The sequence below is a fragment of the Panthera pardus genome, unplaced genomic scaffold, assembly GCF_024362965.1.
Source record: "Panthera pardus isolate Hobbes unplaced genomic scaffold, ASM2436296v1 HiC_scaffold_13, whole genome shotgun sequence".
NCBI lineage: Eukaryota > Metazoa > Chordata > Mammalia > Carnivora > Felidae > Panthera > Panthera pardus.
Window position 1 is genome coordinate 28099560 of NW_026526688.1, and position 23166 is coordinate 28122725.

At 38.3% G+C, this 23166-nt stretch overlaps 1 protein-coding gene across 2 annotated transcripts; it reads right to left on the bottom strand.

The window, feature by feature from the left end:
* Positions 1-453: 453 nt before the first annotated feature.
* On the bottom strand, positions 454-22214 carry SARAF (store-operated calcium entry associated regulatory factor). 2 transcript variants are annotated; one of them, XM_019466813.2, is made up of 6 exons: positions 21949-22214; positions 12089-12267; positions 8905-9322; positions 6896-7025; positions 6102-6196; positions 454-3642 (listed from the first exon to the last, which is right to left on the bottom strand). In XM_019466813.2, the coding sequence occupies exons 1-6, from the start codon at positions 22046-22048 to the stop codon at positions 3617-3619; spliced, it is 948 nt and encodes a 315-aa protein (XP_019322358.1). In that variant the 5' UTR covers positions 22049-22214; the 3' UTR covers positions 454-3616. The 2 variants fall into 2 exon arrangements, with proteins under 2 accessions (XP_019322358.1, XP_019322357.1); XM_019466812.2 differs by having other exon boundaries at positions 6102-6256; positions 21949-22213.
* Positions 22215-23166: the final 952 nt, after the last annotated feature.

Below are 23166 nucleotides of genomic sequence, written 5' to 3' on the forward strand. Positions count from 1 at the left end.
CTAACACGATTGTTAGGGCTAGTTAAGCAAGTCCAAAGTCCATAGAGTAAGACATCAGGAAGGGCGGATGTTACCTCTTGAGCTGAACTGCTATCCACAGGAAGAATTTCTTCTTTCAGGAAATCTTAGTTCTGCTCCCAAGGCCTTTCAACGGATTGGATCAGCCCCACCCATATCCCCAAGGATAATCTCCTTTACTTAAAAATCAACTGATTGTACATGTTAATCACATCGACAGAGTATCCCCACAGCAACACCTTGAATAGTGTTTGAATAAGTGATAATTATAACCTAGCCAAGGTGACACATAAAACTCATCTTCACACCTTCTAAATCAGACACTCTGAGGGTAGGGCCAAGCAATCTGTATTTAAAGCCCTCTAGTGATTCTGATGCTTCTTCAAGTTTAAGAACCACTGGTTTAGAGAACAAATCAACAGGGAGGAACAGGAGTTGGGAGTCAACCACAATGTTTTATTACAATCAGCCAGTATCTGTTGCTTACAGTTAAAGAATCTTAGAAGATTCACCATACACACAAGGTCCTTAGTAGCAAACAGAAAATGACTCTACTAAATTGGGCAGAAAAGGAACTTATTAGCATTTATATTAAATAGCTCAAAAAACCCATGGGAAGGCTGGAAAACCAGGCTTAGGAAGAGGCAGGTTTTCAGACATGGGCATCCAGGCAGCACACAAACCAGCCAAGACATACCACAGCAATCATCCAGTTAATAGGGTCCCCTGGGAAGTACCACCAGACACTCACCAATACCTCCATGAAATCTTGAACTACCCTATCACTGCTGGGAATAGTCTCTTAATTGTCCTGAGGTCTTTGTGCCATTCTCTCCAAAGACCTGGAGGGAACATAGGACAGAAATATTGACAGAATTTAGTCACATGACCATGCCCTAGCTGCAAGGGGCAGGAAGAAGTAATTTTTGGCCCTCTTTCCTAAAGAGCTCAGAGTAGTAGAAAGATCTACACTTGAGATCATTACAATGAAATGTACTAAAATCAATGGTAAAAGTGTATATATAATGTATTATGGAAGAACAGTAGATAAGTTTAACCCAGTCTTGGAGGATAGGGGTCAGAATCTAAAAGATCAGGAGTTTCAGAGAGAAGCATTCATGAAACTACAGAAACACACCTAACTGGTTAAAATACCAGAAATCCTATCCTAACATCTGAAGTTCTGCTGAACCCTCATGTGAGGAAAACTGTAAAGCCCCCTTTCACCTCTCCTTTCTCCTTTTCATGCCCACCCAAGCAGGTCCACCAAGCTCCCAACTTCAGTACCTTTCTTTCCCTTGGTGCCATCCCCTACTGTGGGCCATCAACACACTAAAGAGACCCAGTTAGTTGTACTGTCTTTTATTCTGTCTTAGATTTGGTGGCGATACCTCAGAATCTTTTCCACAAATAACAAAGATGTGTAAACATACAACAATAAAGGAGAAGCACCCTAGTGGGGGTTCGGGGCTGAGGATCTTGAGCCCTATATGCCCAGTTTCTTTCCCCTCTTTCCCTCCAAGCAGTCTTTGAAAGAGCCTCAAAGAAAACCACCCCTCGCGGGGCGCCTGGGTGGCTCAGTCGGTTAAGTGTCTGACTCTTGATTTTAGCTCAGGTCATGATCTCACAGTTCACGAGTTCAACCTTCCATCGGGCTCCGTGCTGACAGCACGAGCCTGCCTGAGATTCTCTCTCCCTCTCTGCCCCTCCTCTGCTCTCTCAAAATAAACTTAAAAAGGATTTTTTTTTTAATAATAATAATAAAAAGAACATCCCTCGTGCTGAGAGTAATCTAAAGTCACCAATTTAGTCAACTCTATATTCACTCATCATTTTCTTAAAATTCCAATGACCTGAAATAATGTATCCAAAAATTGAAATTGGGCCTGAAACTAACATAACATTGTGTGGCAACTGTATTTCAATTAAAAAAAAAAAAAAAATCAGGGCGCCTGGGTGGCTCAATCAGCGTCCAACTTTAACTTGGGTTGCGATCTCACGGGAATTGCTTAGAACCTGGAGCCTGCTTCGGATTCTGTGTCTCCCTCTCTCTCTGCCCCTCCCCTGCTTGCGTCCTGTCTCTCTCTCTCTCAAAAATAAACATTAAAAAAATTGTTTTTAAATCACTTTGTTAAAAAAAAGTAAATTTAATATGCAGATCACTATCACTGGGACAATCCACAGCAGTTTTAAATTAACAACTTTCTTTTTACTTTGCTCTCCAAGTAAAACATACCTGGATTCAAGATTATAGACCCCTGTAGCAAAAGGTAAATTAAAACCCAAAACACTAAGCAACTGGGGAAAAAGGCAATAAGCTGGATTTTCTTTTATTCCATCTCCCTTTACTAAGAGGAAATGGAGTAAGGATTTAGCGCAATACACTTAAATAAAAACTGTTTCTTGTGTGACATGAATTAAGATTTCTACCAAGTTTTACTGATGAGAGGGCAGTTCTGTTCACAATACTCTTTCAACTGGCCCCTAAATCACATTTTAAAGAATAAACACAGGTTTGTTTTTAAATGATTCCTAAGAGGTAAAAATGGGACTCTCGGGTTGCAGAGTTTAACTGAGACAAATGGTGCAATCTTTGAGAGTTGAGAGACTTGGAGATTTCTTTTTTTTTTTTAAGTCATTTTTTAGCAGAGGCCTCCTTCCACACCATGTCTGAATTCCTTTTTTGAAAACACCAAGTGACTGGAAGCTAAGGCAAGACTCCCAGGGGAAATTAGGGAGACCCCTTTTCCTTTGGGAAGAAGGATAAAAAAAAAAGTTAATACCAATTTGTGTCAAGGCTGGTAGAAAGAATAAAAATTAAACCCTTTGTTTTTACTTTTCCTGTCATTTTAATGTAAGACTGAAACAGACTGCTACAATATTGGAGATTCACAGAGAACGGCATGCTTCTGCTATTAAAAGACCTTTGCTGAAACATTTAAACTTTACTTCCTAAGAAATGAATACGGAGGTTTCAAGCATTTTTGTCAGCACAACATCATTCACAACAACTTTCTAGATACTCATTTTCTACCTTTTCCCAAAAAAGGTCATTCTCACTTATTAGAACCCCACCACCACTGAAGGGTTCAAAGCTCCTGAGCTCAAAAGTGATCAGAACACAGATAAGTATAATTGGTAGTCCAAAGCTTGGTTTAAATGTTATCAGAGCAAACACCAAACAGTAAATACCAAATAGATTATTATCGTTTGTATAAAGTAATGATACATATACTAAAACCACTTAAGATTGACGTTTTATGTATGCAGGATCTAATGGTAAGAAAGCCTCAGTCTTAATGGCATCACAGGTTTTAGAAATTAAATACATTTTCAGCTTTCCATGGCAATCATCACTCTCAGAAACCATAAAACACAACTGCATATTACACTAGCATACAGTTCTCTACATAAGCATTTTCTCATATATCATATCAAGTAACAGAACACAAAAAGCAATACAGGACAAAAAAAACTACAGAACTTCTGCATATTCCCCTTTCCCCAGTTGTTAGCAGGTAGCACTTTTTTTTTTTTAAGAAACTGATGAAAAGTCAGAAATTTTGCATCCAACGTTTGACTTCAACTTTTTACTTTCTTATCGTCTTCTGGTACCACCATATCCTAAAATGAGAAGAGTAAAATTTATATTCATTTTCAAAACTGCACTGGCATTGTTTATCAAATTACAACAGTAACACATCTATTGTTAACAAATGAGTAAGAGAGATGGGAGGGAGGGAGTGGGGAGCAGGGCTATGCAGACAATGCTTCGCCCCCCGTAACAGCCCTCCTAGTTGGTCATCCAAACATCAAGGCTGCTGCAAATCACTTGTAGGGAAACAAAAGAAGATGTGTTCCATGATTAAGGCAACGTGGGCAATTAAGGCAACGTAGTATGGGCAACACTCAAAACCTAAGCCAAAAAGCAGAGAAGCCTATGGAGCCAGCCACGCCCTGCCACCTGTCACCACGCCGGCGACAAACAGAAATAATGTGGGGGCAAGTTTCAGGCTCTCAAAAGTAAACGTTAACTTCATTACCCCCACACACAGGTACACACACACACACTAACGGGTTACAGATGACAAGTGTTCCCACCTGGAAAGTCCATTTTTTTTCAGGTTTTCCTTTAGATTATTTAATGTTTGATGATTTTCTTCATGTAAGTCCCATACACTTCTAGTTGATATTTATGGGTTTTTTTATAATTTTTGTTTCCAATAAGAATGAGTGTTCTATTATTGTGTTTTGGCCTATGTAAGCTATATTTTTCTATATCCTCCCAATCACTACCTCCCCTTTTTTCTCCCCAAAAATAACTACCACCTTAACATCTAACTCCATAGGTTAGCTTTGCTTGTGTTTAAACATGTGTATTTATAAAATATGAATGTTGTAATCATATTTATATACAGTCCTTTGTGTCTGGCTTCTTTCTTTTCTTTTTATATTTGGAAGAGCTATCCACATTATTGCATACAGCTGTTTATTCACTCGCCCTGTTACACAGCATTCCATCGTATGGACATAACTCCATTTATTCAACCAGTTCACTGCTCTTGGATACGTGGGTTTCTTCCACTTGGAGGCTACTAGGAGTAAATATGCAGGGTGCCTGAGTGGCTCAGTTGGTTATGAAATCCAACTCTGGATTTCAGCTCAGGTCATGATCTCACAATCATGAGATCTAGCTCCATGCTAGGCATGGAACCTGCTAAAGATTCTCTCTCTTCCTCTCTCTCTGACCTTCCCCTTCTTGAGTGCATGTGCACACACATACGTACTTTCTTTCTCAAAAAAAAAAGAAAAAAGAAAGAAAAAAGGATTAAAGATGCTATGAGCATTCTCATACTTATCTTTCAGTGTATGAATGTGTGCATTTCTGTTGCTATACGTCTGAGAGTGAAATTGCTGGGGCTAGAGTATGCTCATGGTTTTCAAAGTGATTGTATCAATTTATATTCACACCAGTACTATAAGAAATTCACTATTACACTTCAAAACATATTTAAATGCAGTTTTCTGTCAATATCAAGAATTCATCTCTCTTCTAGAACTTCCCCCTGCTGAAGATGAATCCAATCCACAGCAATCTACTTCATGACCCATTACCTCCCATTCTCTGCTAATTAGCTAGATGTTTAAAAACAAATAGTTATTTTTTTACTTTTTATATTATATCCTTGATTTTTACAAAATTTCCTCTTAACAATAGAAATAAACATTACCACCATACTTCAATTAATACATTTTTATTGAGTTTTGCTGAATATTCAGTATATAGAAATTCTCATTTTAGAATTTAAGAACAACTCTAGAGGTCACAGAATTAAACACATGTAGAAACCAATGCTCAGGAAGGTTGAAGGTCAAGCCCTGGTTGGTTAATGTTGGAAGTGAGTCTAAACCAAATCCCTACTTGATTTTTAAAGAATATTTAGAGGTGAGAGGAAAGAATGAATCTAAACTATATTCTCTCTCAGCTAACTGTGCTATTAATATTTCTGATGGGTACGCCAAATAAAACTATGATTACTAATACACAGTTATCTTTTTGAATGTATTTTTTAAGTTTATTTATTTATTTTTAAATTTTTTTCATGTTTATTTATTTTTGAGAGAAAGAGACAGAGCATAGGCAGGGGAAAGGGCAGAGTGAGAGAGGGAGACACAGAATCTGAAGCCAGCTCTAGGCTCCAAGCTGTCAGCACAGAGCCCGCCCCACACATGGCTCGAACCCACGAACTGTGAGATCATGACCTGAGGCGAAGTCAGACACTTAACTGCTTAACCGACTGAGCCACCCAGGTGCCCTTATTTATTTATTTTTGAAGGGGGCAGTGGGGAGCAGAGAGAGAGGGAAAGACAGAATCCCAAGCAGGCTCAGTGCTATAAATGCAGAGCCCGATGCGAGGCTCGAATTCACGAACCACGAGATCAGGACCTGAGCTGAAATCAAGAGTCGGACACTTAACTGAGTGAGCCCCCCAGGTGCCCTCAGTTCATTATCTTCCTAAGTTCCAAAACTACTTCTATACTCTACTGCCACAAGATACGAAGCTCCATGTTTTCGCTCTCACCTGATGCTGTTCTGGTTCTCGTCTCTGAGCTTGCATATGCCGAATAGCTACCCGAGGCTCCACGAAGTGGCGAGTAGGCACGGCTATTCCACATGCTGGAGGACGAAGGAGGAGGAGATGGGTAATACCACGAGTCAGAAAAGGGTGTGGCTGCTCTATGAAGACATAAAAGCGTGTCAGGCATTTTCTTGTGACCAGTTTTAAATACTCTGTTGCTAAACTCTCGGAAAAAAAATCTTTATCAAGTGTTTTTCCTCAGTGTTCTGGTATAACATGAAATAGATACTATTTTGTTTCTCTGATATTGTATGGTCATTGCCATGGTGGGGGGGGGGGGGGGGTGGCAGAGAGTGACAGGGAGAAGAGACTCTTTCAGAACTCACAGTCAGATAAAATCTAAAATTAAGCTACCAATAATACTGAAGACATCCCAAAATCTGGCTCCAAGCCCTGTCCAGCCTTGCTCCTATCATTCCCTACCAAACCTGACTGCTAACTGTTCCTCAAGCGCGATGTTCTTTCCTATCTTCTCATTTTCTCAGATGTTAAGTAAACAGTCTTTTTCCTATCTCATAGTACCTATAAGGATGACATCGGAAGAAGACACAATGAAAGAAAGTAGCATATACAGTATTGATGAAAACCCATATAGCAGATACTCTGATTTAATATGGTAATGTCACCATTATTTATTTTCCTCAACAAAACCAAATCCACTCCAACTGCAAGTAAAACAAAGAAGCTTCCAAAGAAAAGTGGAATTTAAGAGCAAGTGAGATCAATGCAAAGCCTACCGATTGCTGCCAAACAAATATCCTAGTATTCCTCCAGTTCCCAAGCCAGTCCAGAACCCAGGTCCTGAATTGCCATATCCTTGTTGTCCTGTGAAAGCACTGCCAAAACCAGAAGTTGCACCAGGTGGTCCTAGAAATAAAAATGATTTATTATATACCCTCATGTAAACAAAACATGACCTACAACACCAAAAATAACATGACATTTCAATTACTTCACCTGTACTGTCTATTGCTAATACTCAGCCTTCAACTCATAAACAAGTTGTATTCAAAAAGTATATTCATAAAATACCGATTTATAACTAAGCAGTGCCTTTCCCATAGACGTGGAAAAAAGGGATGTATCTTAGAAGGGAGGAGGGTCCCTTTCTGAAAAGTCATATTTGCCCTGCTCCGGATCAGCTACTGCAAGACGACCCCACTTGTCAGAGGTCCTTCCTTTCTGCATTATGAACATCTATGAAAGCTTCATGTGATAGCTGTACTTGGGTGCCTGATGCAGGAATCCAAGTGGAGGCAGCAAAGATATTTGTATTGATTGGGAAGTCAGGTCTTAAACCAAAAAAGCATCCTCTGCTCAGAGGAAGTTTTTTTTAAATTGATGTATAACATACATAGAGGAAAGTGTGCTAATCTCACTTGTATAGCATAAGAAATTTGTACATATGTACCCATGCATGTAACCACAACCCACATCAACAAAACATTTCTAGCACCCCAAAAGGCTCCCTCATGACAATTCCCAATAGATACCCGCCCACATCAGAGACAGTATTACCCCGACCTCTCTCACTATACTTTGGTCTTACCCATTCCCGAACTTCTAAATGTAATCATTTACTAGGTACTCGTCTGTGTCTGGCACATCATTATGTCTGTGAGAGGCAACCCCCACTATTGCACACATCTGGTTTTGTTTTTGTTTTTGTTTTTTAAAACCAATCTACAGTATTCCATTGTGCGAAAATAACCACAATTTGTCCCATTCTTATGTTTATGGACATTCTTTTTCCAGTTTTTGGCTATTGTGAATAAAACTGTTATAAATATTCCGTGCATATCTTTTTTTGTACAAATGCATGCATTTCCCTTAGATATGTATCAAGGAATGTAGCTGCTGGGTCATAGGGGAGGTGAATGTTTGATTTTAGACAGTGACAGTTTTCCAAAGTGTTTTCTATTTTAACTCCTACCATCAAGTTGCAGTTGCCATTACTTGATACTGTGCCTTTTTAATGTTAGCTCTTATGGTGGTTACACGGTGGTTAATAATGAACTCAATGTGGTTTTAATTTGCATTTTCTTGAAGACTAATGATGCTAGGCACCTTTTCATATTGTTACTAGACATCTGGATATCTTCTTTTATTATAAAATGGCTGTTCAACTCTCTTGTCCATTTTAAAAATTGGATTGTCTGCCTTTCCTCAGACTTGTGGGAGAGTTCTTTACATATTCTAGATACACACCCTTTGTTGGAAATAATGTTTTACAAGTATTTTCTCCCAGCCTGTGGCTTGCCTTTTCACTCTGTTAATGTTGTCTTTTGATGGCTAAATGTTCTCAATTTAAATAAAGTCGAATTTATCCATCTTGTCTTTCTGGCTGGAACTTTTTGTATTCAAAGACATTTTTGCCCATCCCATGGTCGTGACAAATATTTTCATGTTTTCTGGAAACCTATGTTTTACCTTTTATACTGGGATCTATATTTAATGAATAGATTTTTGTGTATGGTATGAGATGGAGTTCAAGGTAAATGCCTATAGCCAAATCTGATCAAGTTCTTCTGATTAAGATGATTTATAATTTAACCATGCCACCTTAACATAGTGGTTGCAATTATCTTTACGCAGAAAAATAGGTAAAAGAAGTTGAAAAAGTAAAATATGAGAACACAAATCTGCTTTGGTCTCCCAATGCCACTATGTTTCTATTTCAGAAACCAGCACAAGATTCACTACCTCACATCTACCCTACTTATTGCCATTACCTAGGGAAACATACCTGTGAAGTCAGACTTAAAGCCTGCGGGAGGGGGTCCTGCAGAGTTGGTGAATCTCTGGTAACGATGGGAATAAGGAGGATACTCAGAATATGGGGGAGGAGAATCTTGACCATCACTAAGGAACAATTTATAAACTCCAAAAGCAATAGCAAGTAGTACTATGACGGTAATCAATCCACTGATGCCACAGGAATCTGAGGAATACAGCTTGTTATAATAATCAGAGAAAGAGTTAAAGCCATAGTTTTTTCCAGACTCTCTCAGTTTCTTCAGGCCAAGTTCTGTGTAATCTAAATTATACTCCAAGCCACAGGAACCTCTTAGTACATATTGGTCTTCAGAGGATTCATAGCCTTCACAGCTCACTACAGTTTTTCCAAATTTATACGCAATATCTAAATCAGTCTTACATTCCCACTGTGAAGAAAAACAGAAATAGATTATGAGAATCAAATTTTTTTTAATAAATACTATTTGGGTTATACAGTTGTCTCAATAAGGTAAAATGAAGTTAGGGAATGATAAACAAAATTCAGAACAATGAGTACTTCGGCGTTGGGGAGAAGGCAACCTACAGGGTTCAAAGCTAGGTAGGAGGTACCTGAGTGTGCGTTTTATTACTATTCCTTATTCCTTACATATACACATGAGGAATTCTTTTGTACATATTAAGTATACAACAATTTATAAACGTTAAGCAAAATTTTTTTTTTTATTTTTTTTTTCAACGTTTTTTATTTATTTTTGGGACAGAGAGAGACAGAGCATGAACCGGGGAGGGACAGAGAGAGAGGGAGACACAGAATCGGAAACAGGCTCCAGGCTCCGAGCCATCAGCCCAGAGCCTGACGCGGGGCTCGAACTCACGGACCGCGAGATCGTGACCTGGCTGAAGTCGGACGCTTAACCGACTGCGCCACCCAGGCGCCCCCGTTAAGCAAAATTTTAAATGTCAACTTTTGCTACTGTAGTTCAAGATGTTTACTTTAAAAATAAGGGTTCTTGGGGCACCTGGGTGGCTTAGTCAGTTGAGCACCCAACTCTTGGATTCCAGCTCAGGTCATGATCTTGCAGTTTGTGGGTTTAAATCCTGTGCAGAGACCCATGCAGAGCCTGTTTGGGGATTCTCTCTCTCTCTGCCCCTTCCCTGCTCATTCCCTCTCTCTCCCCCTCAAAATAAATAAAAACTTTAAAAATAAAAAATAAAAATAGAGGTTCTTTAAAGGTTAGGGCTCAAAAATCAGCATCATACATGAATATCTGGTAACTACGTATAGCATCAGAAATAGTACATAACCTTGCGAAAAAAACTTTCTAAACAGGGGAGCTTGGGTGGCTCAGTCACTTAAACGTCCAACTTTGGCTCAGGTCATATCTCACAGTTCGTGAGTTCGAGTTCTGTGTCAGACTCTGTGCTGACAGCTCAGAGCCTGGAGCCTGCTTCAGACTCTGTGTCTCCCTCTCTCTATGCTCCTACCCCATTCAAACTCCTGTTTCTCTCAAATAAACATTAAAAAAAAAAATTTTTTTTAAAACCTTCTACACAAATCTTACAATAGACAGACTAACACAGACTAACTTTTCAGGGTCCAATCCTGTACGTAATCTCTTAAAAAACATTTTTTGGGGCATCTGGATGGCTCAGTCAGTTGAGTGTGTGGCTTCAGCTCGGGTCATGATCTCACAGTTGGGGAGTTCAAGCCCCGCGTCAGGCTGTGTGCTGACAGCTCGGAGCCTGGAGCCTGCTTCAGATTCTGTGTCTCCCTCTCTCTCTCTGCCCCTCCCCAGCTTGCACTCTATCTCTCTCTCTCTCTCTCTCAAAAATAAATAAACATTAAAAAAAATTTTTTTAACATCTTTTTTAAGTAATCTCTATACCCAGCATAGAGATTTTTAAGCAATCTCTATGCCCAGCCTGTGTTCAGAACCCCAAGATCAAGAATCACATGCTCTGCCACCTGAGGCAGTCAGGCAACGCATCTCTTAAATTTTAAGATATTTAGAAAAATGCAAAGAGTTCACACTAGCCTTAAATATTTCCACCTTAAAAAAAAAGTCTAAATTTAGTTTAAATTCTGTAATTATATATTGAGCTAAATAGGTAATATGCTTCTTTTAACAACATTTAAAGAGACACAAACTAAAATAGATCTGATTTGTTTTTCTGCCTTTCTGTAAGTTTTGGCCAAATTATCTTCCTCTCTCAAATTTCAGATAAGCTGTTTTATTTTTTGTAACACCTTTATTGAGATACAACTCATATACTATACATTCACCCATTTTGATGGTTTTTAGTACATTTGTAGTTGTGCAACCATCACCACAATCAATTTTAGCATATTTTCACCACTGCAAAAAGAAATCTCATATTCATTAGCAGTCACTCCTTATTTCCTCCCAAATTTTCCAGCCCTGGGCAACTACCAATCTGTCTTTATAGATTTCCCTATCCTGGACATTTCATATGAATGTCTGATCAGACAATATGTAACTGACTTCTTTCACCTAGCATCAAGTTTTCACGTATATTGTAGCATGTATCTGTACTTTATTCTTTTTTATGGCTTAGTAATATTCTATTGTAAGGCTATACCACATTTTGTTTATTCACTCATCAATGACGGACATTTAGGATGTTTCTACTTTTTGGCTATTATAAATAATACTGCTACAAACATTTATGTACACATTTTTGTGTGGATACATGTTTTTAATTCTTTTGAGTATATACCTAGAAGTAGAATGATTGGGGCATTTGGTAACTCTATGTTTAACCTTTTGAGTGCCTGGCAGTTTTCTAAAGCACCTGCACCATTTTACATTCCTAATCGTCTACAATTCCTGATCATATTAACATCATTTCTCAAAAGTAGGTTGGTATTTTTTGAGGAATGACAGTAACATGATAACCAGCAGAGATTCTCTGTCCCCACCCCAAGTGTATAAAGTTTTGGACATTTACTAATGTCTTAGAAGAAATTTATGGATGAAAATTACAATGAATATTTCCAGGCTTTAAAATCAGTTTTCTTTGGAGGATGTTCTTCCAGAAAATAACTGATTTATATTTATATATTTAACTTGAGATTTTCTACATGCGCTTCCCCAAAATACTGAATAATATCCCAATAAATACTTGAATAAAAATTCCAACTAGACTGCCATCAACATAATAAATATTACCTGTACATCATAACCATCCCAACCTTTGTTCTGACATTGTATGACTTTTGGGGTATAAGAATCACATCCAGCTGTGCCTCCAACACATTTCAACTGTGGGATCGGATCCAGCCTACGGGAAGTGGTATAGCGGTCGTGGTGGAGGGTAAGAGCTTTTACATCCCGCAATAATATTCTGTCTGAAACAGGAAGAATACAGATGAACAGGTAGTAAATATCCTGTCAAACATAGAAAGGGTCATCCTAATAAAATTCATGTCATAGGAAATACTTTCGAAAGTACATGGGTATAGAATTCTAGATTGTCACTCAAGCAAGAGGGTGGAATTTTCAGACATCTGAAAAGTTTCAAAATATATACCTTGTAGGTATCAATTCTCAGTAAGACAATGAAAGATATTCACCACCAAGAGAAAAAAATAAAACAAAGAGAAAGACATAAAACCCAGAGGACTAAAGAAAAAGTAATGGCATACAAAGGGACAAAGGAAATCCCAAGGAGAACGAGGAATGAAGGCAGCAATATGACAACCATGGCCAGGCAGAGGGCAGCAAGTCCACACTGGAAGAGTACTGCTCAAAAGCCAGACAGTAGGGCTGCCAGGAAAATTCCCTGCTGCTATCATACCATCTCTTTTAAACCTAAGGAAACAATGTCCAGGTGGACCTGGCTTTGGTTTTTATCTGTATTTGGTCTGTCTTGACCTCAAGCTGATCAATTCCTCCTCTTCCCCACCATGTCCTGCTAACTGGGCTCAGTTGAGGACACTCATGTCACCCCACAGAAGCATTCTGGCTTTAACCTATTCCTGAGTGCAACAGATAGACCATGGGAAACTTAGAAGTAAAAGACCGAGAACAACCTACTCCTTCTGACCATATTTCTGCCCAATGTTCAATATCGGACCACTACAGTCTTCGACAGATACCTTAATTATAGTGAGTCCTATGTTTCCCATGATTTTCCCCAGTGATTTCTCCAGAAGGGGCGCTTAAAATCTCAGGAAACCTGAAGCCAGAGACCTTTTTTTTACACCGCTAAGAAATGAGCTAGTCAGTTTTTCATAAACTTTTAGGGTTTTACCACATACATGAGTAGAAAAACTGGAGTAAAAAAAAGTAATCATTCAAAAATCAGGAAAGTAACTACCTCCAGGAAAAGAAATGTGCTTAGAAAGGATCATGAAGAATTCTTCTTTCTTTCTCTTAAGTGATTAACAACCTAGTAAGTACTTTTTTCTTGCTTACCCAGACACAGATACAGGAGTTGTTTTGATTTTTGTTAGCTTATTTTTTTTTTTTAATTTTTTTTTTTTCAACGTTTTTTATTTATTTTTGGGACAGAGAGAGACAGAGCATGAACGGGGGAGGGGCAGAGAGAGAGGGAGACACAGAATCGGAAACAGGCTCCAGGCTCCGAGCCATCAGCCCAGAGCCTGACGCGGGGCTCGAACTCACGGACCGCGAGATCGTGACCTGGCTGAAGTCGGACGCTTAACCGACTGCGCCACCCAGGCGCCCCTTGTTAGCTTATTTTTATAAAAACTGAAACATACAGCCCACATTATTCTTCACATGGTTTTTCCACTTAACCAGACATCATGGACATTCCCTCATATCAGCAGATACAGATCTTATTTATACTTATTTACCAAAAAAAGAACTTAATAAATGCGACTAAGCTGAGATTTATCAGCCACACTCTCACCAAAATGCAATAAAATTAGAAATACAGTGACATAGTGGCGCCTGGGTAGCTCAGTCGGTTGGGTGTCCAACTCTTTGATTTCTGCCCAGGTCATTATCTCACAGTTAGTGGGACACAGCCCTGAGTCAGGCTCCGTGCTGACAGTATGGAGTCTGCTTGGGATCTCTCTCTCTCTCTCTCTCACTCTCTCTCTCTGCACCCCTCCCCACTAGTGCATGCATGCATGTGCTCTGTCTCAAAATAGATAAACTTTAAAAAAAAAGAAATATAACGTAAAATACATATTAACATATAAAATCAATATGAAAAGACAGCTGAAAACCAGTAACAAGAAAGGAAATTTAAACTATATATACTGAAATATATTATTAAATCTATAGTAATATAAACAGTATAGTATTGGCACATGATTAGAAAAATTAATCATTGGACACCATGGACAAAAGTTAACCAACGATGGCTAAAAACTTACACCATAAAACATACAACAAAAAAATACTGTACAAAAGCACAACAGAGTATGTTTATGATCATTAAGACACCAAAAGCAAAAGACTGACCAGCAAGATAAAGACTGCAATTGATCAAGTTATATTCAATCTATGAAAATCCAAAGTCCATAATAATGCTCAAAAAGAATGCAAAAAACTCATTTATCACTAAAAGTTGCTACCTACCTCCTTTCCCCTGAAAATTGGTAATTAAAGATTAAAAATTAAATTTCTATTCTGACTTTCCACCAGGAACTGTAATCTGAAATAGCCTCAGGTGATAATGGAAATCTCAACCTTATTTTTTTTTAATTTTTTTTTAATGCTTATTTATTTTTGACAGACAGAGACAGAGCGTGCGTGGGGTACAGGCAGAGAGAGAGACACACACAGAATCTGAATCAACTTCCAGGCTCTCAGCTGTCAGCACAGAGCCTCATGCGGAGCTTGAACTCATGAACCGTGAGATCATGACCTGAGCTGAAGTCCGAGGCTTAACTGACTGAGCCACCCAGGCGCCCCGGAAATCTCAACCTTATTGAAGAATGACAGCTAATAAATGCAGATGAAATGACAGAATTAGAAAAAAATCGTCATTTTATAACCCCTAAAGAAACAGATTCAGACAAGGATTTATTGGTTTTAAAATCATTAAGAGACCAGATATTGGTATGGTGCTAGAGTGCTTTCTGGAAAAATATAACTTCACAAGGGAGAAATAACACCACTTTTAATCCACTAGTAATCTTAGCATCAATAATGGTAGAACAAATTGATATTAAAGAATCTACTATCATGTAATCCCTGAAAGTATTTAACATGAATTTTGTCAATCCTTAGGAATTAACATTCAGTCTACAAGAAATACAAGGAAGAAAAAAAGTAAGCTAAAACAATGCCACGAAAAAACAGAATCTAGAAGGTAGGATATTCTAAAGGACAACAGGCCCAAGCCCTTCACCAAAGCAGCAGCATAAAAAAAGGATTTCTACATTTAAAAAGACTTAAAGAAGAATACAATCAAATGTGATGCACAGACCTGGATTGGGTCTTGGTTTGAACCAACTAGTTTAGACATTTTGGGCAAAAATGTGATATCTGAATATGGAATAGATAATTAGTTGACATTAAAAATTTAAGATTAATTTTGCCAGGGGTAATGTTATTTTTACCTTGTGGGGAAAAGTTCCTTTTTTAAAAAGGGGAAGAGCATATTGAAGAATTAGTTGTGGCCTGTCATGATGCCTAAAATTACATGGAAATATTTCAACCTTAAATATGGAATTGAAAGGAAACAAGGAATATACAAAGATTGATTAACTTGCCATCAAAATTTAAAATATCTTTCCCAGGGGTGCCTGGGTGGCTCAGTTGGTTAAGGATCCAACTTCATTCAGCTCAGGTCATGACCACCCAGTTTGTGGTTCAGGCCTCTTCAGGCCTCTGTGCTGACAGCTCAGAGCCTGGAGCCTGTTTTGGATTCTGTGTTTCCCAATCTCTCTGCCCCTCCCTGGCTCATGCTCTGTCTGTCTGTCTGTCTGTCTCTCTCTCTCTCTCCCTCTCTCTCAAAAATAAATAAAACATTAAAAAACCAAAAGAAATAGAGATAGATATAAATAAATAGATCTTTCCCAGAATTCCTCCAATAGACAGACTAGAATGACTTAGTATCAAGTAATTCTAGTAAAATAAGTATTTGGCTTTTCTAGTATTTACCTGGAGGTATACAAGGAGAAGGTAGACAACAGCTTCTGATTAATCGTCCAATAGTACCAAATTTTTTTGGTACACACAAGAAAACAAGTAACATTTTATTTAGAGTTTCTGGACCTACAAAATCCAAGAGAACTTCCCGAAAGACAACCATGTTATAATAAGAGAATTTGATAAAACAGCTAGATATTTTATCAATTACAAAAGTCAACAGGTTTTTCTATACGTATAATACTCAATTAGAAATGCAAATGGGAAGCCTAGGGGTGCCTGGGTGGCTCAGTCAGTTAAGTGTCCAACTTCAGCTCAGGTCATGATCTCACGGTTTGTGGGTTCGAGCCCCACGTCGGGCTCTGTGCTGACAGCTCAGAGCCTGGAGCCTGCTTCAGATTCTGTGTCTCCCTCTCTCTGCCTCTCTCCCTCTCTCAAAAATAAACATTAAAAAAATATATTTTTAAATAAAAAAAAGAAAATGAGAAGCCTATCTGAAATTAGTGCCAAGCTACATACATACAAAAAATATCTGGAAATAAATTTAGGATCAATATGTGATCTATATTTTTTTTTAAATGCATATATAATAAGTCCTAATACACTTCCAACCAGGAACCCAATTGGGATTTTTGGAACTGGGAAGAAATATGTTAAAGGTCCTATGAAAAAAACTAACATCTATAAATAGCCAAAAAATGTTTAAAAAAGAATTGCATTACCAGATAATAAACTTACTGTAAAATTACTATAGGGGTGCCTGGGTGGCTAAGTCGGTTAAGCATCCAACTTCAACTCAGGTCATGATCTCTCAGTTCATGAGTTCGAGCCCTGTATCGGCTCCTGTATGGACAGCACAGAGCCTGGAGGCTGCTTCGGATTCTGTGTCTCCCTATCTCTCTCTGCCCCTCCTCCACTTGTGTCCTCTCTCTCTTTCAAAAATAAATAAATAAATAAATAAACATTTAAAAGTATATAAAATAATATAATATAAAATAATAATATATATAATAAATTAAATTATTATTTATATTAATTTATATATTAATTTACTTGTATTATGTTTAATATATTTATATTAAATTTATATATTTATATTATTTAACATTATATTATTAATATTGTTGTTTAATAAATTTATATTATATTTATATTTTATTTAACATATTTATATTAAATTTATATATTTATATTTCTATTATTTAATATTATATTATTTAATAAGTATATCATATTTATATTATATTTGATATATTTATATTAAATTATACATTAATTTAATATATTTATAAATTTATATTATTTAAATAATATTAAATATTAATTTAATATTAATAATATATCGATAAAGAGTACTAAATATTAATAAATAATATTAATTTAATATTAATGTTATATTAAAAATATTAATTTAATAAATATTAAAATGATATTAATTTAATATACTGATATTGAATATACTTATATTAAATTTATATATTTATATTAATTAACATTATATTATTATATTATTTAATAAATATATATTATATTATATTTAATATATTTATATTAAATTATATATTAATTTAATATATTTACATTAAATTTATAATATTATTAAAATAATAACATAATAAAAGATCGTATGGGGGTGTCTGGGTGGCTCAGTCGGTTAAGCGTCCAACTTCAGCTTAGGTCATTATCTCACAGTTCGTGAGTTCGGGCCCTGCGTCAGGCTCTGTGCTGACAGCTCAGAGCCTGGAGCCTGCTTCAGTTTCTGTGTCTCTCTCTCTGCCCCTCCCCTGCTTGTGCTCTGTCTCTCCCTCTCTATCTCTGTCAAAAATAAATAAACATTAAAAAAAAAATTTTTTTTTTTTTAAAAGATAGTACGAAGGCGTACCTGGGTGGCTCAGTCTTCAGACTCTTCAGGGTGGTGCTATCGAGCTTTGCCTGAGGCTCCGCACTGGGTGTGGAGCCTGCTTAAGATTCTCTCTCTCCCCTTCTGCCCCTCCACCACATGCATGTGTGCTCGCTCTCTCTCAAAAAAAGAAAAAAGATAGTATGGAATTGGAACAGAAATAGGCAAGGGAACCATGAAACAAAATAAAGTCTAGAAATTAATCCAGACAGGGGTGCCTGGGTGACTCAGTCGGTTAAGTGCCCGACTTCAGCTCAGGTCATGATCTCATGGTTGGTGAGTTAGAGCCCCGCATTGGGCTCTATGCTGACAGCTCAGAGCCTGGAGCCCGCTTCGGATCTGTGTCTCAGCCTCTCTCTGCCTCTCCTCCACTCGCACTCTGTCTCCCTCAAAAATGAATAAACATTAAAAAAAATTTTTTTAGAAATAAATCTAGATATATATGGGAATTCAATATAAGATAAAGTGGGCTTTTTAATTTAGTAAAAAAAAAAGGGGGGGCCTTCCTTAATAAATGACACCAACATAACTATGCAGCTAGAAGAAACTCCACCTACAGCTAGATAAAAACTTAATTCCATATGGACTAAAGACCTAGAATTTCCAAGAATTATATTAAAATAAAATATGCTATGTGCTATATTAACCCCAAACTATTACCTCATACATTAAAACTATAACAATGAAATTACTGAATGGTTTAAAAAGTCATAAGGTGGGGCACCTGGGTGACCCAATCGGTTGAGCATCAGACTCTTGATTTCCACCCAGGTCATGATCCCAAGGTAGTGGGATCAAGCCCTGCGTCAGGCTCTTTGCTGAGCATGGAGCCTGCTTGAGATTCTCTCTCTTTCCCTCTGCCCTTCTCCCCTACTGGCACATGTGCTGTCTCCAAAATAAAAAAATTAAAAAATTTTAAAAAGTCACAAGATAAACTAAATAACAGAAAAAAATAAAATAAAATAAATAACAGGAATAACAATAACTTGAAATTATTGTAGCAGGGTTGAGATAAGCAAAGAACACCAAACTAAATTCCCATCACCAACTTGCTATATGACTTTGGCCAAGTCACTTAATTTATCTGTACAGAAATTTCCTCACTTGTAAAATTAAGAATATCAACTTTAAAATTGGTCATGAATCTTAGATTTATCAACCTTAAAATAGACGGCGAAGCTTAGGTATGATTTACTATCATTATCCAGCAGAGTACTTGACACATAACAGATGATCGGGTACAATAAATATTTTTGAGATGTTTAAGGAGCTATATACACATGGGGTATCATTACCCTAACCCTACAGCATCTTTCCTCCCTAGACATCCTAAAGCTCACTAGGTTTTGTGGCCCTAAAAATTCCTATGTTGAAGCCCTAATCCCAATGTCACGATATTGGAGGCGGGGCCTTTGGGAAGTGATTAGTTTTAGATGAGGGCTTGAGGATGAAGTCCCTCATGATAGGATTAGACCCTTATAAGAAGAGAAAAAGACCACAGCCCCCCCTTTCTCTGCCATAACAACAAAACAGCCATCTGCAAACCAAGAAACCAAACACCAAACATGCTGGCACCCTGATCTTCAACTTCCCAGCCTCCAGAAAACAAGAAATAAATGCTTGTTGTTTAAGCAACCCAGTCATGGTATTTTGTTATACCACACCGAACTGGGACAAGGTCTAAGTACCAAAAGCTAATACCCATCCTCCACTAGTTATCAGTCAACGGTCACAGGGAGTTCCGTGAAGTCCAGACTCACATCAAAATCCACTTACAGGTCTCAAATTTAAGATGAGCAAAACCAAAGTCCCCCAAACATGCTTCTCTCACAATCTGCCACATCTCAGGAAATAGTAACTCCACACTCCTAGCCACTCAGGGAAAAACCTTGCCTTCTCTCACCCCTACATCTAACCCATCAGAATATCATGTCAGCTCCACCTTCTAAATAGGTGACAATCCAACCAGTCTCACCAACTCCACTGCCTCTCCTCTGGCCAAACCCACACTACTCTTGGAACTCACTGTACCAGCAGCCTCTTCACTGGCCTCCCAGCTTCCCTGGACCTCCTACAGTCTGTTCTCCCCAGAGTGGACAGAATGAGCCTTTAAAATACAATTCACAGCAGGTCATTTATGCCTCCTCTCCCTTCAGGTTTCTGATCAAATGTCATCTTAACAGTGGCTTCTTCCCTGACCAATGCATATTTTAAAAATTCTACTTCTACCTGCACACCCTAGCTTCCTTACCCTGTGTTATCATTGTCCACACCACTTTTCACCACATGACACGCTACTTACCAGTCTGTTTACTGTCTATTTCTCCTCAATAGATGTAAACTCCTTGGGGTCAAGACATTCAGTTTTGTTAACTGCTATATTCCCAATGCCTAGAAAAGGGACTTAAACATAAAATAATTCCATAAAGAATTCTGAAAAGTCTTAGGTAATCTCTTTAGAATGGGTGTACAATTTTTTCCAGACAAATTACTGCTCTATGTTAAAGACAAAGTAAGTGCATCCAAAGCCCAATATATGTATCTATCTATCTATATAGTAAATATAGATAGATAGATAGATAGATAGATAGATAGATAGATACACACACACACAAAATGAGGGAGTGATTATTGCTTTACTAAAGGGCTTGATAAAACTTAACCCAATAAAATACTTTCATAAAACAATTCCTCAAAGTAAATTTAAGGTACAATAGAATTTATAAATATCAATTGTGTTTACTCTGCAAAATATTTTGGTGCTTTTTGTTCCAGAACAATAGTGTATAGAATAGGTAGACTACGATTTCCAAGAAGCAGTTCACCATTAATTTAAATTTGGTCCCCTTTTTTTTTTTTTTTAATTCCCCGGATTCTTCATCTGTAAACTTTTTTTTACTTAAGAACTGAAGTTCAACTAATGTTTCAATCCAGTTTTTAAATTATAATTCTGACCAAAGTGTGATCTTTATATACAACTTTCCAGAAATACATAAGAAAATTACATGGACATTTAAACCCAACATGACTTTTATTACTAATAAAACATCCACATTCAAACATCCACACTCAAAGTCAAGCACCTTCTCTCTCATTGTAGCATTTAGGAATCAAATAGGAAACTACAGAAATAAATCTGTTGCTTAAGAAACATAGGCATTTCCTATCGCCTAAGTCACAAATGCAATATTGACACTTCTAATGCTGTAACATCTTCATTCCCCAAACCAAAAATGATGTTTTAACTTGTTTAAAAATTATTTCTTACATAATTACAATTTAAGCATGCACCATTAAATGGAAATCTGTATGTTTATGTATAAATTACCCGGAATATTACTTATCCCACAAAAATTCTTCAGAAAATTCTAATAACATAGTAATTTAAAAAAAAAAAAAAGTCCTTTCTCAGAAAGTATTTATCATATACCATGACACACAAAAAATAATGTTTTTTAAATTCTAGTGTTCGGTGAAAAACAATGGGAAAAGCTGACGTAACGAAATGAACTTCACTGTAGTGGTCAGATTAAGAAGCATGAGTTCCGCTCACATGTCTGTGATTCTGCTAACCTACCTGCAAGGTTTACATCCCTGTCCACTAAGTGTGACTCACAGACTGCCGGTGCTGTAGCAACTGTCAGCCACAGCAACAGGCAGCCATGAAAACAGGCAGCGAAGATTACATCAGACAGTCGTAACAACAAAGCAAAATGAGCAAGTGAGTATCGAGCTTTCCAGTTAAGTCTTAGAGATGAGGGCTGTTGTCCGAGGAAGGAGAAGGTAGACAAATTCTGGGAGTCCAGGAAAGGGAGAAAGGAGATCTTTAAATATAGAGTCGTCCCGCCCCGCCCACTCCCCAACTGTCCCCATCAGTCCCATAGGACTTCTGGGAAAAGCAAAGAGGCCAGGTAGGACGCAGACGACTAGGAAAGAAGATGGAAATGAGAAATTAGAATAGAATGGCCCAAACGGCGGCGAACGGAAATGGTCGCCCGCTGGGCCTCTGAACGCTAGGTGAATTCAACAGAAAGGGGCGGGTGAGGACAGCACTCACCAGGGTCGTTCCAGGCGAGGGCAGGGCCAGTGATCAGCAGAAGCAAGAGGAGGCTGAGGAGAGAGCGTCCAGTAGCTTCTGGCCCGCCGGCTGTGGCCATGGCTCCGGTGAAAAAAGCGGACGGCTGCCAGGCGCTCGCGGGCCGGAACCCTGGCTGCGGAACTTGCCGCTACGCGACAACACCCAGCACAGGGGACGGCGTCGAAGAGAAGGTCTGCAGAGCCGCAGCGAAGGTCCGTGCGCAAGTGTTACGTCACTGCCACTGCGTCGCGCGTTGGAACACGAATGGACGCCGCGGGCCCCGCCCCTAAAGCTTAAAGCGGCTGGGGGCGGGGCCAAGGGAAGGACGGACAATCCGGGGGGCGGAGCCCTGGGCGGGGCGCCGGATGTTGTGGGCGGAACCGAAATTTGGGCCCCTCCCTGTTGCGTTTGATCTGCGGCTCAGAATGGTTCCGCGCGAAAGTGCAGTGGTTAGAGAGATTGAAACCAACGCGAAATCTAAGAAGTGTAGTTAGGTTATGCATTTCCGAAACCTTCATAAGCTCCCTGAGGGAAGTGACTGTGCATTAGAAAACTTGTTGTCCTCAGCACCTAACATGGAGCCTGGCATATGACTCGCGTCCGACTACTGTTTGCGAAGATTGGGGTGAAAGGTAGCATGGAAATATGTTGTGTGGTTCAGAAGCTCAGGACCTCTACCTATTTTCTTGTACGTGGAGGCAGTAGGAATTTACAGAATATCGGGAGAAGAAACTACCACCTAAAGAACCGGTCAGAGAAAACAGTTCTAAGAGTGCTGGAGCATTATCTTTGAGGTCTGACAGGCCTGGGTTTCTCTCATTCATTCATTCAACAAATGCCAGGCACTGTTTTAGGCATGGAGGATATGGGCAAAGTCCCAGTACTCATGGACCTTACACTGAAGTGGGATAGGACAAACAACATTAAATAATTAGTAAACAAAGAAAAATAGACAGTGACAAATGCATTGGTTAAAGTAACACAGGATATTACAATAGAGACTGGGAGGTGACTTTAGGGAGGCATTTTCTTGCTGAGGAAGTGATTTTGAAGTTTGAGACCTGAAAAAGAAAGAACCAGCCATACAAAGGTCAGGGGAAGGTCCTTCAGGGCTTAGGGAACAGTGGGTGCACAGCCCTAGATTTTTGTTTTGAGGAATAGTCATTAATTCAGCCAATAACTTTATATATTGAGCAT